Here is a 16,760-nt window from a genome sequence, read left to right as displayed (position 1 = left end):
GAGTCGTGCCTCATCTCTTTATAGTTTTTCCTTAGAAGTATAAACCAAAAGCAGTGCAACAGGTTTTCTTTTTTTCTGATTCTCCTCAATGAAATCTAATGAATCTAAACCAAACGCTTCAGAAACGACCTAATCTGATCTCCCTCTACATTTCTTGTACATAAGGCTGTACATATTTTTTTTTTTAATTAACAAAATAGCAGGCAAAGTACAAAAGAAACTCATAAGAAAGTCTGATTAGAGAGGCTAAAACAGCAGAGCTGAAAACCTCGATTAGTGCTTAGAAAATTAGAGCACACACTGTCGGCTTGTGCAGCTCAGACACGGGGAAGTTATTTGTAGAAACTGAGCAGAAAGCAAGAGTCAAAATTCTCCAACAAGTGTCTCCGGGGAAAACGAGAGCAACAGGGAGGTAAAGGAGGGGAAAGATGAGGAGGATAAGCAGACATTTCTGAGAGGCTCGTTGGGACTTGTCTTACTAAACAGAGATAAGTACTTACATAACTAGTATAGAACATTCCATTCTGCATCAGGACGCAACAGGGAAAAGGGACAAGGGACAGAGAGGAGGCAGAGAGAGGGAGAGGGACAAGAGGGAGGAGGGCAGGAGAATGAGCGAAATCAAACAGGAAGGAGAAAATGTTTAGTGAAACAAAAGGACCATGAAGAATCGGACAAGTAAGCAAAATTTGTCAAAAAGGTGGTGAGGACAGCAAATCGAAAATGGAAAAAAAAAAAAAAAAGGATCACAGAGTTCGCAAAGGAAGCAAAGAAAACCCGGGGTCACCATGACGATGGACGAACGACAAAGGCAGCGTGGCGAAAACAGGACAAGCGGACGACATCACCAAACGGGAGTCACCGCGGAGCAGGACGACAAGCAAACACGGGAAGGAAGACGAGCGGATGACGGTGCAAAATGCCAGGAAGGAGATATTGGACGAGTTGACAGCGAGGTGAGGGAGGACAGGGAGTCAGGAAGAAGAAGAGGAGACGATCAACAGGAGAGGAGGAGAGCGAAACAGAGAGAAGAAGAAGAAGAAGAAGAAGACAGGGGTTAGTGACAGTTTTGTCTTCGTCAGCCAGAAACTGCAGAGCAGAGATCAGGAGGACAATCAGGAGCTGCTAAGATCAGCACACATCATGCACACACAGCTAAACACCGCACTGAGATAATGTGCAAACACACACACGCACACACACCAGCACTCTGACATGCACTGAGAGAAAAACCAGCATTCACTGCAACAGTTTCTGACCCGCTGAGCATCCCGGTAAGATGTCTGCAAGTTCCTGAAAGCACCGTGCATTTAACCCGGTTCCTTTAAGTTCAAATTAAGCAAATTCTGGAAGAGAAACATCTGCAACGCTTTGGAAGATTAGAGCTAAATTAGACTGTTAGAGTCACAAGCCGTTTTTTTCCCCCTTCTGTCAAACCTCAGAGAGCAAAGCTAACCAGCAGCTGGCTGCAGGCCCAGAAACACCGTTTCTCACATCGTGTAAAACAGAAAAAAATGTTGTCTAGAGGCGAGTCAAAGACCAATAAAGACAAAAATACAAAATGGAAATTTGTGAACTTTAGCGCTGCTGGTGTTCCTCGTGTTTCACCAACTCAAATTTAAGACTTCTTAAGTTCATTACGACTGAAATTTAAGACTAGATCTCTGTGTTTAAAATCCTTCCACTTCAGAGTGTGTTTCACACCAAATGCTGCTGCTAGATCAGCGCTAGTGGCAGCGCTGACCGTTTCTGGGGAGCTCTGGCCCCACCACATCAAAACTGAGACATTTCTGGGGTTTGTTTGTGACTCTTGGCAGCAGCTTTGTGCTTCTCACACTGCATACGGCTCTCTGCAGCCTTAGCACCCGAAGTGCCAAACCTTTTTGCACAGAACACACATATAGTTTAGATTGGGCCAGAAGAATTCAACTCAATCAGGCCTGAGCCCGATCCAACCTGACTGATTAATTTTAATTATAGGCCTGAAGCAAAACCAGCATTTTATTTTATTTATGATTTTACTGGTTTTGTTTTTAAACTATAACCTGAGTAAGCAGTGTAACTTCTGCCATTTTTAGCTGTTTAATGTCTTCCAGCTCCATCTTGTCGCTTGTTGTAACGTCTTGGTGAGTCAGGCGCAAATCTTCTGGGATGCGTGACTGACAGGAGCACAGCTAAACACCGCACTGAGATAATCTGTGCATGCAGAGCGCAGATTGTGCCCTACTTACTTTCTTTATTACCTTAACATATTTCCTCTATTTAAGCTATAATAAGTAGTTTAATGAGTAATAACTTCATATTTTGCATTCACGTTGGGTTTTCTCTGGGCTGTATTCAAATTCAAACAATTATTTGTCCCTGAAGTGCAATTTCAAGGCACATCAGTAGTACAAATAGACACAAAAAGTGATGGCTCAGACAACAATATTTATAAAATTCATACATGGTAATAAATATAAGTAGGTAATAAATTTGATTTATTTATGGCCCAACTTTCAGGTCAGATTTGGGCCAGTAAATCTAAACTACATACTCGTAGCACCACATGGGTTGGCAAAAGAAGTGAGCCAGAGGCAGAGATTAACATCATCCAGCCACCTGACAATAAATCTGCACTTACCCATTACAGATGCAAAAAAGCTAGCAAGTTAGCTAGGGCATATTAGCAGCTAGTTAGTGGCATGTTTGGCGGGAACTCAAACTTATACACAACAGAAAAATCCTGGAAGAAAGAAAACCCAACTGTATGGAATATAAGAGATTAAATAATCCCGCCACAACAAAATTTAAGACTTGTGATTAATGTATTTAAGGATAACTTCCATTTTATTGGCAAATTTAAGACATTTTAAGGCCTTAATTATAGATACATTAAGGCAAACTTAATCGTGAGCAGGGTTACTGCAGCCTTCAAGAACTTGCAAACACCTCTTCAGCTCTCTTAGATAAACGGTCCACAGTGTCACAGGCGCTACGGTTCCTCACCACATGTGGCACAGGCATGGGCTGTGGAGCCATGGGCGCGGGGCTCCACTGTGTGGTCGACATGGTCTTATTTTGCCAGTTTTGGCCACCGGTTAGCTTCTTCTCACCAGGCTGGTTCCACTGCATCTCTGGCCTGTTGAAGAACAAGCAGAACAACTCAATAAGTCTGCTTAATACTATTTTGAGCACTTCTTTTGCCAGAGTACAAACACGTGAGAAAGCCAAAGTAGTAGGGAACTGCATTAATCTTTCAAAAACAAGTCTAGAAACTTACTTCTTGGCTCCAGATCCAAACTGCAGATCTGAGTGGGGAGAAGAAACAGAGAACAAAGTGAAATGGAGCATTTTCTGGAGAACGCACACAAGTTTTCAGAAAAATAAATAAAAATTCTGGACTTGTGTTCAACCGCAGTACAGCCAGCGCCCGGTAATTATTCAAGGCCCGGTGTTGCATTGGTAAAGTTATGTAACTGTTCCATCTGCTGCGCGGCTATTGCAACTCGTTTTCTCTCTTTGTTAACAAGTTTGTGTGTGTCAGCACTCACTGCCCACAAGGTTGGCCAGAGAGGAGTCGAGGTCATTGGCTAGCAGCTTTCCTCCAGGATGGATGGCCATTTGAGGAGGAGGAGGAGGTTGTGCGGTGTGCGCGGTGACTGTGGGCTTTAACAGGTCTCCGAGAGCATCGAAACCTGCACAAGAAATCAATTTTGTTCATGTAGATGAGCTGGGGCTGCAGCGGGGGGGAAACAGGGGAAAAAAAAAGGTGCTTTTTACATCTGAAAGGCTTCAAACAACCTTGTAAAGAGATGAAAAATGCGTGGAAGCTTCACAAGATACACAGAGACGGATGAAAAGAGAGAAAAGCAAGAGCAGAGATGTTTGTAATTTTTATTTTCTGTGAGGAAATGGGCTTCTCTGAACAGCAGCAGCTCAGTTACAGCTTAGAAAGTGAAATAAAGCCCTGAAGGACTGTCAAACTTTGGGTTTGTGAAAAATATCAGGCAGTAAGTTGTTTATTCAAGCATCCAAAGCATAAAGGACATCGTTCTGAGCTGCTTTTAAGTGCACTCCAGAGGCTAAGCAGCCTGATAAACGACATCAGAAAGCCGAGCAACTCAATAGCCAGAAATATTTTAGGTTACAAGTAACATTTCTAAACACTGAACGATCCTGTGCTTCTTTATTGTAAGAGGTCACACGTCCCGCCTCATTGTGCAGAACAATGGCGCTAAATATGATTCTATGGGAAGCTGATCTAGTTTTAAAAGATGTGTACTGCAGATAATTTTCTTCCCAGAAATTCAAAAGAACATTCTAAACATGTCCCTATTATCTAGAGGAAACAATCATGATGCACACAAATTTCTCAAAATAATTTATCAGGACATATTTTACAATGTATGCAATGTGTGGTAGCTGCATGATTTGCAAAGAGAGGAGGTGAGTCAATTTAGTGTTGCTAAAATGTCAGCACCAGAAGGACAAAGTTCCTCGAGTCACAATCTTCTTAAAAACTTGTTTTACAATTGGTTTTTTTAAATACCCATATTCTACATTTAATTTACTATAAGCAAATTATATCTAAACTAAAGCACAATTATTCTGGATTGTTAACATTTGGGGCATCTCTGCTCATCTCAGTTCTAGAAGTCATTTGCACAACTTAAAATGTCAGTGGAGCTTTGCACCTAGCTAAAACTGAATATATTATCCTAAAAGTATAACATGGAATAGTTTTGACTGAAAGAACTGATAATATTAAGTCCTAAATCACTTTTAACTGTAAAAGTAGATTAGTCCTGAGTTATTAACTAATATGTTCAAGCTGATATTTTGGCTAAACTAGCTTATGTGAATTCAGCATGTTAGCTTGTATGTTCACACTGAAACTCATTGTATTTCTGAATATTAGAGAAAAAGCAAACTGAATGCGATGAACTCTGTGACCTACGTAGTTGTGTAAAGTTAGAGCTTCCTGGACTTATTACTATTCTAGATATGACAATGCAAGCAGATTAATTTAAAGATATGTTCAGTTAACATTAGTATGTTCTGACTTTATTCTACCAACAAATATCTGTAATTCGGTGCGATATGCTAATTCCCTATTATAGCAATGTTAGCTAAAAAAATTTACAGCACTTTTAAATCAATATCTTAGCTAGCCCTATGTTATTCTGGCTGTGAGCTAGCTAATGTGTTAGACAAACTGACTCACAGGATTTTGACCATATTAGCTAATATTATTCAATGCATTCAAGCTACCAAATTAGTCCAACAATCATTTGTATATCCTGCCTATTACTATTTAGCTATGTAAGCTAATATTTACCAATATCTTCAAGCTAACCCTATGTTATTCTCGTTGTGTGCGAGCAAATACGTCAGCCATTCTTACTCGGGGGATTTTGGCTCTATAAGCTAATAATACCCAATGTGTTCAAGCTACCGAGTGAACCAATCCAATGTAGAGCAGTTTTAAGGAAAACATTACAGAGCGAACACCATTTCTGTCATGGGAGAAGAAGGAGAAACGGTGGTGGAGACCAAACTGGAGACGCAACAGTACAGCCGTCTACAAGAAGTCTGAGGAAAAGTGTGAGTGACATTTAATTTTCCTCTGGGATTAATAAAATATTCTTGAATTGAATTACTCAGAGAATTCTACTAAGTTGTCTCTTGCTCTAAATCTTGTGAGCAGAAATGAGAACGAACATTTCCACATTTCAATATTCCTGTCATGTAGCGGCCTCTAATCCCTGTCTTGGTAGATTGCATTCATCCAGGTTACCGATTTACATGATCCTAGCTGTCATATTCACTCTACGACTCTGAACAGTGATTAGTCTTGATTGAATATAAATGTACCTGGTTGAAAGCATGTGAAATAGTTTGTTTGCTTTGTTTTTCCCTCCAGTGTCCATTGCCTGTAGGTGAAAATGACAGAGTAATTTCCTGTACTGGTGTGCATGCGAGTTTAGGAGCCAGCAGTAACAACTCCCATGTCAGCACTCATTCAGCTAATGGTTGTTACTATTTGCTGGTAGAAAAACCTGAAGGTGCGACTGCTAGTGTGCATGTGTGTGTATTGGATGCAAAAAAGGTGTTTGCGACAGGTAAAAACAAATTAAAAAAGTGTGTATACAAAAGTTTGCACCACTGGTTTAATTCCAAATACAAAAAGTGTTTTTTTTTTGTTTTTTTTTAATACCAGGGGAGTTGAACAAAGCAGAAAACTAATATTTACTGCTTATAAATGGACAGTGTCTTCTCAAAGGGGAGGAAATCACAGACAGGCAACTGATGATGGGGGGGAAAAAAAGAGGGAGGAATAATATTTAGTTAGGAAGCGGTGTGTAGGCCTGACAGCGATGCTGACACAAGAGATTCGAAAAACACTTTCACTGCTGGCTTAGCAAGATGAGAAAACAAGGGAGGTGGGGCAGCGTAGAGTAGGAAGAAAAATTAAAAACGGCAAGATGAAACTCAGAGATGAAGCAAAAACAATAAAAAAAAGAAAAAGTGAGGAACAACACGAGGAGGGGCGGAGGGCAAGTCAGACAAGAAATTAAATCACCCTTTTTCCTCCTGAATTTAATTTCCATCCCATTGTCGACACTGTAATAAAACACTAAGAATGTGGCTGTTCTCCCCCCACTTCTTGATGTTCCTTCAACTGCGTGTCAGTGAAGTTTTCTGAATTACAGAGCCTTTCTACTGAGACGGGAGGAAAATTTAGTTGATCACACATGCAGACGAAGGTAAGCTGGACGGAAGGGGAAGAGAAGCGCCGTATTGAACTGGGAGGATGAACGTCATCGGTGTTGGCTTAGATGCTTTGGAGTCAGATTGGGTGTCAATATGGGTTAAAGATCAAAGGAGAGGAAGGAAGCAAATCTGCTCCAATAGTTCGTCTGAGAAGCACTTGGTGCTCACAGATGTAAACCGAAATTTAATGAGGCGGCATCGTCTAAAACTCAGCACAGACAATGAGCACCGAGCGGTATCTACTGCTGCAGATGTAATTGGTAGATATCGTGGCCACCTGCTGGAGTGAAAACTGAGCTGAAACATTTAAAATCTTCATTTAAATTAATTTGCAGTGAAATCTACTCAGAAATGACATTCACTCCCCATAATTTACTGACTGCGACTCTCCAGTCTCTTTGGTTAGAGCTGCTTTCTCGAGGCAAGAGGCAAAAATCTTTCACAGTGGTTCAAAATGATCTTTTTCTGTTTCCTGTGTGGCACCATCCTCTCTGTGTGGTTACAAACAGATCTTATCGGACTTATCTAAAGTCTGAACATTCACAGTCTCTTGGGAAGTAGTCCAAGTTACAGTGAATGTTTTGCAAGTTGATAAAAATTCCCAAATATCGGTTCTATACGGAGAGCGAAAAGGTTAGGCTTTTTCTTCATTCATTCTCAATAAAGAGCCAAAATGGCTTCTTAAAAGAAAATAGTTTTCTCCAGACTTCTGGAGTAGTGGATCTCTGCAGCTCCTCCACAGTCAGCATGGTGGCTCCTCTGATCCATGATGTCCTTTACTTTAAGCCCAGCAGTTTAAATAAATCTGGTAAACGGCTTCAAACCCATGTGTTTGTATTTTTACTTCTACCTTACCGTTATGCAGTATGTTGTGTTGATCTAATTGTCAAAATCCCAACAAAATGCAGTAAAGTTTGTAACTGTAAGGTAATAAAATCAGATGAACAGAGTATGAATATTTCTGAAAGGCCATGCAGAGGATCTCCTGGTTCTTTATCGTTTGTTTCCATCTACTGCAGAACTAAGTAGATGGTTCTGGGTAATTCAGTGTATTCACAAAAAATCGCAGCGTTTCACTTCTTTCCACATTTTGTTTTGTTCCAATTTTTTTTTTATCCAAATTGTGTTAAATTAATATCTTTCCTCAAAATGTGGGACATTATATAGACAGGTGTTTCAAATCAAGTCCAATCAACTGCATTTACCACAAGCTGACTCCATTTAAGATGTTGAAGCATTTTCAGGACAATCAGTGGAATCAGGCTGAAAAAAGCTGGGGATACTTATGTTAATGTGATTTTTTAAAATTATTTTTATTTTTAATAAATGAGCATAAAACTTTATCCCAAATTATCCTAATTGGAGGTTTGTGTGCAGAATGTTGATGAAAGAAGTGACGCGCTGCGACACTTTCACACGTTTATTCTTGGAAAAATTTTTAATTCTCCATAACTGTATGAAAAAATATTTACTTACGTTTACTCAAATGTAGGCAAACTTAAACTGTATTTTAGATATTGTAGCAAAGCATCCAAGGTAGCCCTAATCATGATTTTCTTTTTATTTTGTAAATAGAAGTAGCAACAGGGAGTTTATTTAATACAAAAGTGGTGCATTTCTTCCTTTCCTATTCATCTGAGTGAGGAAATTCAATTCTGCGTGACAAACATTATTAGCTCTCCTCTGTCTAGATCGCCATGATTACTTCACACAAAAGCAAGTCGAGTGCAAAAGTACTTTTAGAAACAAGCTCCAAGATGAGTTCTCTGATGACTTCCTTCAGCTTTGGTGGGTTTTAGTTCCACATTAAAAAAAAGAAGAAGAGTTAAAACCTAAAAAGACACTGCTGATGAATACAGAAGAAACAATTACTTGGATGAGATGAGAAACAAAAAAAGGCAGAACGTTTTCCATTAAAATTAATGAAATCTGCAAATTTGAATAGAAAAGCTGGCGCCTCATTTATTAACCAATCAGAAAGAACAAAAAAACAAAAACAAAAAAATTGCAGCAGTTAACTAGGGAATATTAAAAAGAAAAGAAGCTGCAGCAAAACGCGCGAAGGAGGAGGGGGAGAAAAGAAAGAACAGGGATTTCTTTATTTTAAAAGCGAGGAGTCGGAGGGGAAGCAGATGGACCCGAGTTGCCTGGGTGATTCTTGCCTTGTGATGTGTGATGAGGAGACGGCGAAGCGAAGACAAAACGAGAGGAGGCAGCGGCATGAGGAAGAGGAGGAGGAAGGTGGGAACGGTGTGAATGACAACAAAACACAACAGACGAGAAGAAGCAGGCAGACGGAGGAGAGGGAAATGATGGAGGACGTGTGAATGGACACATTTACAAACACAGACACGTCTGTGTGTGTGTGTGTGTGTGTGTGTGTGTGTGTGTGTGCATGCAAACATCAGTGCAGATGTGGAGCAGCTGGAGACGGAGTGATTTTTGGGAGATGTGGTCGGTTTGCCCAGATGGTTTATGGGTCGTTGCAATAGAAGCTTTATGAGTAGAAAAGAATCTCCAAACACAGAACTAGTCTGGACAGAAAAGCCTCCGACTGTTGGGTCCGAAGGGGTTACACAGGGTCAGAGGAGGCGGAAAAATCAAAACATGGCATAGAAGATGCTTTTATTTTTAAAGATTTTATCCTAGATTCCCCTCCAACATTTCTGTTTCATAAAAATAGATTTTTTTTTTAATTAGTTGAGAAATTTAATGAATTATGTAGAAATTTCCACATGGGGCGGCGACTGACGGGGTGCTGCTTTTGTGAAAACTGTCCAACAACAAGAAGACAGGAAATGAGTTCATCTCTAAAATGGCAGCAAGAGAGAAACTTCACTTACACTGCCTTGCAAATGTGTTTCTCGAGCTTTTGTTTGTTTTTTTGTATGTTTTGTCAAGTTATAACCACAAAACTCAATGTATTTTATTAGGATTTCAAGCGGCGGAGCAACACAAGGCAGTTTGTAATTTTATTGTGAAAGGACAAAGATACATGGTTTGGTTCCAAAGTTATGGTTTCACCAACTCAGATTTAAGACTTTTACGATTCTCTCTACAGCCTTAACCCCAGGCTGCCTTATGCAACCTATCCTGGTACGGGTTGGCAGTAGAAGTGAGCCAACAGGAAAGACGAACGCTGATAGACACAATAAACTTAGCTAGCTAACTAGTTAGCTATGGTTTATTAGCCGGTAACACGACTCAAACTCTTCACTGACAGTAAAGTCCCTTAAAAAAAATAAATCACATAGGATATGAATGCCAGGACAGAATATAAGACCTTTTGTTAACTTACTTAAGGTCACCTTACATGTTTTAAAGACATTTTAAGGATTTCATTTTAGATTCACGAATTAAAAATTTCTTTAGGATGTGCAGACACCCTGCAAAGTTGTCCAACAAAATACAGTTTCACATCAAAGTGTTTTAGGTTATTTCTCTGCCAGATTTTCACACACAGACCAAAATGTTTGCCAAATTAGTGGGACGTGTCCCAGAAAGGCAATGTTTAAGGCTCAACTAGATCTAGGTCTGGAGTTTGACTAGATCATCTACAACACATGACTATGGAAACGGTTGGTTCAGGTTGATGTACAGTATTAGCTTCCCTTCCCTGATGTTCGTAATAAATCTTCTGGCAGATTTATTATGCATAAGCAGTTATGGTCTGCTTTGTGGTGGCAGGTTACGCAACATCCACGCAAACTGAAGTCGCAGTTGGTGTATGTGACGTGATAAAATTGAAAGAAGTTTCAAAAGCACAACAAAAGCAGATCCTCACCTGTGAATTGGGAAAATGGTTAAACAAAGTTGCACAATGGTTACAAAATGATCTAATCTGAAGGTCTAACAGTTGAAAAAATAATGCAGGATGTCCCAGTTTTAGAGCTCAAAGAAAGATTGGTTATGAGAGCATAAAATAAAGTAAGCCAGAAGGAGGAAATGTAAGAGAAATTCTGCTGAATTTGAAGTTTGCCGATACCAAGACCTTGTGGTTTCCGTCTCTGTGGCAGAGGTCATCATTAGAAAACAAACCAAAATAATAATACCACAACATAAAGCAGAGTTAGAAAGCAAAAAACAAAAAAAAAAAAAAAAAAAAAAAAAAAAAAAAACTAAAGCCAATCCCCAGAGCAGAACAGACACAGATTGCTGAAACTAATCAGAGGGTTAGTCCAGAGCGCGCCGCCATCAAAGCCAAGGGGTTTTAGTCACTTCCCTGTCCGGACAGTCGGACAGAGCGAGGGGCTGTTTACCGGCTGCAGGTTGTGGGCCGTTGTTACTGGGTGTGGACTTATTCCCGAACACGGCATCAAAATCTACAGTCATGGCCGGGGTGGTCTGCTGCAGCGGCTGGCTCTCCAGTCCTGAGGAATGCAGTTAAATACGACTGAGTGAGGCTGATCTGGACGAGCTTCATCCCACAAACCTTCACTGAAGGACGCTGCGGGAGACGCAACCAGGAAGGGTTTTGCAGGGAAACACAGTTGTGGCTTCGCTGTGTGGAGGATTCCCAAACCTCCTGCTAATCTAATCCCGTTAGATTTAGGAACCTGGTCGCCGCTTTTCCGCCGTCGTGGCTTTGAAATTTAGGATTCTGTGCAGGCTGCTGACGGTTTCAAAGCAAAGCCTGTTCATGAGGAAACGTACTGATGCACCCGAGTGCGTGTTCACTGTCGGGAGAAATGTCATTATCTGAACAGAACGCCGCACAACAACAAAGGAGATACTTGTGAATCTCCCAGGGAAAGAATAAAACTCTTATTGAACAGCACTGTCTGACATTTTCTTTTGCATGTGTGTAAAAACTCTTATTTTAATGTCGTCGCACCAACAAACCGGGTTCAGTCACAGGATTCTTTCAACTTATTATGAATTCTGAATTTATGATTATGAAAATAATGGATGGATGAAATGATGGATGGATGATAGCTGTGAATGAATTTTGCTGGACGATAAATTGTCCCAGAAATTACTGCGATAAGTGATAATATTGTTCTTTTGAGGCAATTTTCAAGTAATATAATGGGAATGGCATAATAATAATAATAATAACGCACATTCTCAAAGATCAGTAAACTTTTAACAAAAAGAACTGGAAGACATTTTAAATATTCAAAATAAATTAACAAAAACAACAGAAACAAGAAATAAAATGGATCATTAAGTCTGTAAACAAAATTATCCTTTAAAAAAACAAATGAATATTTGAGACCAAAGGCACCAGACTGAAAACTTATTAACCAGTTTTTGGTAGAAAGAGAAAAACGATAAATGACCCAAATTAAAATGATTGAGCTCATTTTAATTTGTCATGCGATTAAATGACTTATTGATTATTGCAACAGGCCTGTGGATGCATAAAATATCAGACAGACGAAAGGATGAACATATAAATGAATAAAAAATAGGTAGGTGAATGGAAAAAAGATTGATGGATGGATGCAATAGTAGACGGAAGGCATAAATATTGATCAGTGAAAGGAAATGCTGATATTTTCTCCTCTTATTGACTTATTCCATGTGTCTTTAGGGAAGGAAACATCTCTAATCAAATCCCAGACGGTATAGGAACCCTGAGATCAATAAACCATCAATAAAATGTTTAGAGGAGATAATGTGCCCTTCCTTAAAGTTAAAACAGCTGACGGCCCAGCAATATAACAATGAAGCTCCTGCACGGTTTAACAAATCAGTGTATTTACAGGAACTGATCCCCTGAGCAGCCGTTTGATTAAACGGTGCTCTCTGTTGTGTCGTCGTAGAGAAAAACAACAGTGGACTGGAACAGAAGCTGTGAAGTCAGACCCACCGATGACGACGACGACAACCGCCGCTGTCGCTCACAAGCAACTCCGGCTTTGAAATCTGGCCGAGCGAATTTACCAAACGGCTCCGGCGGTAATCCTGCGACACAAAGCCTTTAATACTCCACACCGCCAGAGCTTCCAGATGCATCACTGTGCTACACTTTGATTCAAGACGGCTGATAGCGAGCTGAAAATGTCAGCTCAGAAACACGCGGGTCACAGCTAATACACGCCCGGGTTTCAGTGGAGAACGACACGAAAACCCACGATTGGTTCCTTGCGCCATTTTGAAGTGTGGAACCGCAATCGCAGGAGTCATTATTACAAAGCCAAGCGCGCTTATTTTAAAGGAAACGGTCGAATCTTTTTTGTCTTGGGGTGTCGATAAATACAGGAGGGAGATGAAAGCTTACCTCCCCAGGCACTGTTGGCGTTGGAGATGGAAGGAGTGCTCTGCACGGCGGGGATGAAGGCCGGCTGAAGATCAAACAGGTCGCTGTTCAGGTTGGGGACGCTGAGGAGCAAACCGGAGGGGGAGGGAGAGGTGAGGAAGTGAGAAAGTGAAAGGACAGAAAAAAAACAATAAATCAAGATATCAACCACAAAAAAAAAAAAAAAAAAAAAAAAAAAACGTGTGGAGAAATGAAAGGAGACACAGGGAGAGTATTAATATTTAATCAACTGAGCATAAATAGCTAAAGTCGCCACTAAAAACGTTCGTTTGTCACAGATCAAGATTAATCCCCGCTCTCTGCAGGGCTATAAAATCTTCCCCCCCGAGCAATAAAGCAGTTAGCGGCAGTAAATTCACAGTGTGTATATTCTGCTCCGATTATTAAATCCAAATACTTTATCCATTTCCTGGGAAGAAGTTGGGGAAAGATTTCTGGGCTCCAGAACGAAAACTGACATGCATCTCGTCTCAGGGTTCGGAGTTTTGCTGATAAACACTGAACCGTGAAGACGGCTTGCAGGACTTTTTTTAAACATCGTATGAAGAACATTTTCTTCTCTTGCTAAATAATGAGATCCCGACCCCTATAAGTTTACAGGACAACATCAAACCACAAAAAGCTAGTTTGATGTGGTGATTCAGTTCAAAAAGTAAAAAAATCCCTATTTTTATGTATAGAGAGTGACACACTTCTATTCATTTATATGAAGGCAAGCCACAAAGGTTTATTGCTTACGACACTAGTTGCCTGCAGTATGCCGTTTCCAAGCATCCTGAGGGAAAGCTAAGTGGAAGGAAAACGTCTGGCAGATACAGGTACATCAAATTTAATTTCATTTGACTTTTAATTTCATTCACTTAATATGAATATAAACTTATAAAGTCTGACATGAATAGGGATTCATGTCAATATTAGCTATTCAACTTAAAAGACTATTACAGACATATTTCAAATTCTCTTTAAGAAGCTCCAACTCTTTCGGCCTTCAGGAAGTCATCACAACATGGCTCCTCTATTAACCCTTTAACAACATTTTTACCAGCGCTGCACTGAGAAGGAGCTCATATAATGAGTTTAGCAGATGAGCAGTTCCACCAGGTGTTTGCCAATTGCTGCTGGCTAGTCTGAAGGAGCTGAGTGGGGAAGTTGTGTCGAAGTGCTGCTCTTTAACGCGGAAGTTCAGCATCTTGCCAACTGCAGCTCCAGGTATGTTTATAATAACATGATTTAAAACTCAAAAAAGTCCATTTTACATACTGCGCTGTTAAAATATTGCCATGTGTTATAAACCTAAATGAATTTCAGATTTTAATATAATTACTGAAATGACAGGACTTTGATTTTATTATAACTTGTAGAGATGCACCTGAATATCCAGAGCGGACAACTCAGACACTTTGCAGATGGATAACACAAAAACAGTCCACAAAAACGTTCCTTCTGATTTTTATAAGGCGTTTCTGTGGTTCATTATGTCAAATCTAGACTGCAGAAAAGATGGCAGCAGATTCCTGATCTGGACTTTTTTTTTTTTTCCCCCACTTAAACAACCCAAACCGGGATGAAAAACTGCTGCTCATCTGTTGAATTCCTGAACGCATTCCTTTAGAAATATTTGGGTCAACGTCTACCATGACGGATGCTTAACGGCGTGAGCAGATTTCTGACCGTGTCTGCTTAGGTTTGTGCACCTGTTTGCATTCAGCACGGAGCCAAACAACTCCGGGGTGTGTGAGATGTGGTTGTTGTTGTTGGCGCTGCCGACCGACTGGCTGCTGGGGGAGGCGGAGGGTGGAGTCTGCATGCTGATCTCCTTCAGCCGCTGGTCCTGGAAAGAAAAAAAACAAAAAAAAAAGACAGATGTCAAACATGAGAGAAATGAGGACCCTAGCACAGCTTGAGGAGAGACTAGGCTGTTCTGGATTCATTTGAAAATGGGTACAGAGACAAATAAATAGTTTTTAACAGGCTAAGAAGTCAAATTTAAGACTTTAAGACCTTCTTAATAAAAACAACTTGATTGAAATTTCAGATAAAAAAACTAAATATTGGGGATGGTTGACCCCTGTGGGACTTGCATGATGAGGAAAAGCATTGCTAGGTAGATAACTGGCTAGCTAGCTACTTTTAACTGGTTATTGACTCAGCATGAGAGTGGTCATTCTATTTATCAAGTTGTGTTTTACATATTTTATGTTATCGTTTGATTTATTTTGTTATTTTTATATGATTATTGTTCAGCATTTTGGCCAGTTTTACCGTTTCAAAAAATGCTTATAAATAAAGTTGTCTTGGCTAGCTAGCAAGGCTCTATTTGCCCTTGCTAATATATCCTTGTTGTTTGTGTCTAAAAAGAGAGAAGGGCTTGACAAACAGCTAGCTAGCATCTGGTAAATAGCAGCAAATATACCCTTGCTAGTTAGATAACTAATATAGCCTCGACCTTGCTAGCAAGGCCAAATTTACCCTTGCTAGGACAGCTAGCTAGTAATTGCATATTTGCTGCTAGTAACCAGTAGCCTGAACCACCTGAAGCCACAGAACACAACAAAGATTTTGGCACAAGACTCAAACTTAAGCCTGACAGAAAAGTCCCATGAAAAAAAAAACAAACAAAAAAAAAACTACATAAAACAAGAACATGCGAGATTAAACAGTCCTGTCACTGTTAAGACCTGAGATTAACGTATTTAAGGCATACATTATATTAATGAATTTAAGGCTTTATAGAATGCGTGGACACCCTGTGTAAAACCCAACAGTAACAACTCATCTGAGTCAAAGTGGGCAGATGATATTGTCAGACATTGATGCCTTGCAATGCAGACACACAATGTAAAACGCTAGACAGCTTTCTTTGGGTACAAGTTTGGCTTTTAGTATTCCTACAAAAGCCCAGAAGCAGTCCCAAAGGTTTCTAGAAATGCTGCTATCAGGGGTTGGGATTCAGAATACAGGGATTTTAAAACTAATTAGTCCTTTTTTAAAAAAAATAATTCACAGTGAGTACATGGACCTTCCTAGTTCTTTTCATGTTGTATCTGACCCGGTTCTGTCAAGACCCAGGTGCTGCTGAGAACAGGGTTTGCTTCTCTCTAGTGACATATACACAAATCAGCAAAGCCCATCCACAGCTACAACAACAACAAAAAAACTAAACATTCTGCATTTTAATATAAGCTTTATTCTCGTTGTGCTGAGTCAAAGTGATGGAAGTCAATAGATGTGAAGAATGACGTGACAAAAACAGCAGGGGTCGTTTCCATTAGGCTCAAACTGCAGCAGAACGCTGCTGACGTCTGCAAGACGGCCGGGGAAACGATGGGAAGCTTCTGGACTGATCTCAGGAAAAAGACATGGGGAAGAAAACAGTGGGAAAATATCAAAATGTTATGCAACTTTCTAGTCCGAGACCAGCACTTCTATCAAGCCATAATCTACATTTGTGATGCGTCTGGTTTTAGAGTATTAACCTATGGGTTGAATGTGAATGGTGAGGTAAGGCAGGGTAAGGTCTTTAACATAATATGAGCAACAAATGCAAATTCACTCATTCACAATTTTTCTGACCAATCACTGCAACTTGGCTGAATTTTGACCGATCCACACAGTGTCCTATAATTTAACTTCCTGTTTGATGACATTTCTTGAAAGGCGAGCGAGCAAGATGAAAGCAGGTGTGTTTTTATGTTCTGTAGGATTTCCTTCTACTGTTTATGCAACTCATGCTAACTTG

The 16,760-nt window shown here is 40.0% G+C and overlaps 1 protein-coding gene across 5 annotated transcripts in view; it reads right to left on the bottom strand.

Annotated features, from left to right (window-relative positions):
* The window catches only part of LOC106926942 (phosphatidylinositol-binding clathrin assembly protein), a 112,468-nt gene that overhangs the window by 9,407 nt on the left and 86,301 nt on the right, over positions 1-16,760 (bottom strand). For 3 of the 5 annotated variants that reach the window (XM_088015829.1, XM_088015832.1, XM_088015830.1), the window contains 6 exons: positions 14,716-14,852; positions 12,983-13,083; positions 11,016-11,126; positions 3,534-3,677; positions 3,263-3,290; positions 2,989-3,121 (listed from right to left, as the gene is read on the bottom strand). In XM_088015829.1, coding sequence (XP_087871955.1) covers positions 2,989-3,121; positions 3,263-3,290; positions 3,534-3,677; positions 11,016-11,126; positions 12,983-13,083; positions 14,716-14,852 — 654 coding nt within the window. The remainder of the gene's footprint in view (positions 1-2,988; positions 3,122-3,262; positions 3,291-3,533; positions 3,678-11,015; positions 11,127-12,982; positions 13,084-14,715; positions 14,853-16,760) is intronic. The other 2 variants (XM_088015831.1, XM_088015833.1) reach the window with 1 other exon arrangement.

This window comes from Poecilia mexicana, unplaced genomic scaffold (genome assembly GCF_051168715.1).
Source record: "Poecilia mexicana isolate PSO_F unplaced genomic scaffold, ASM5116871v1 scaffold_18, whole genome shotgun sequence".
NCBI classification, from domain to species: domain Eukaryota; kingdom Metazoa; phylum Chordata; class Actinopteri; order Cyprinodontiformes; family Poeciliidae; genus Poecilia; species Poecilia mexicana.
This window is presented reverse-complemented; position numbering and strand designations above follow the sequence as displayed.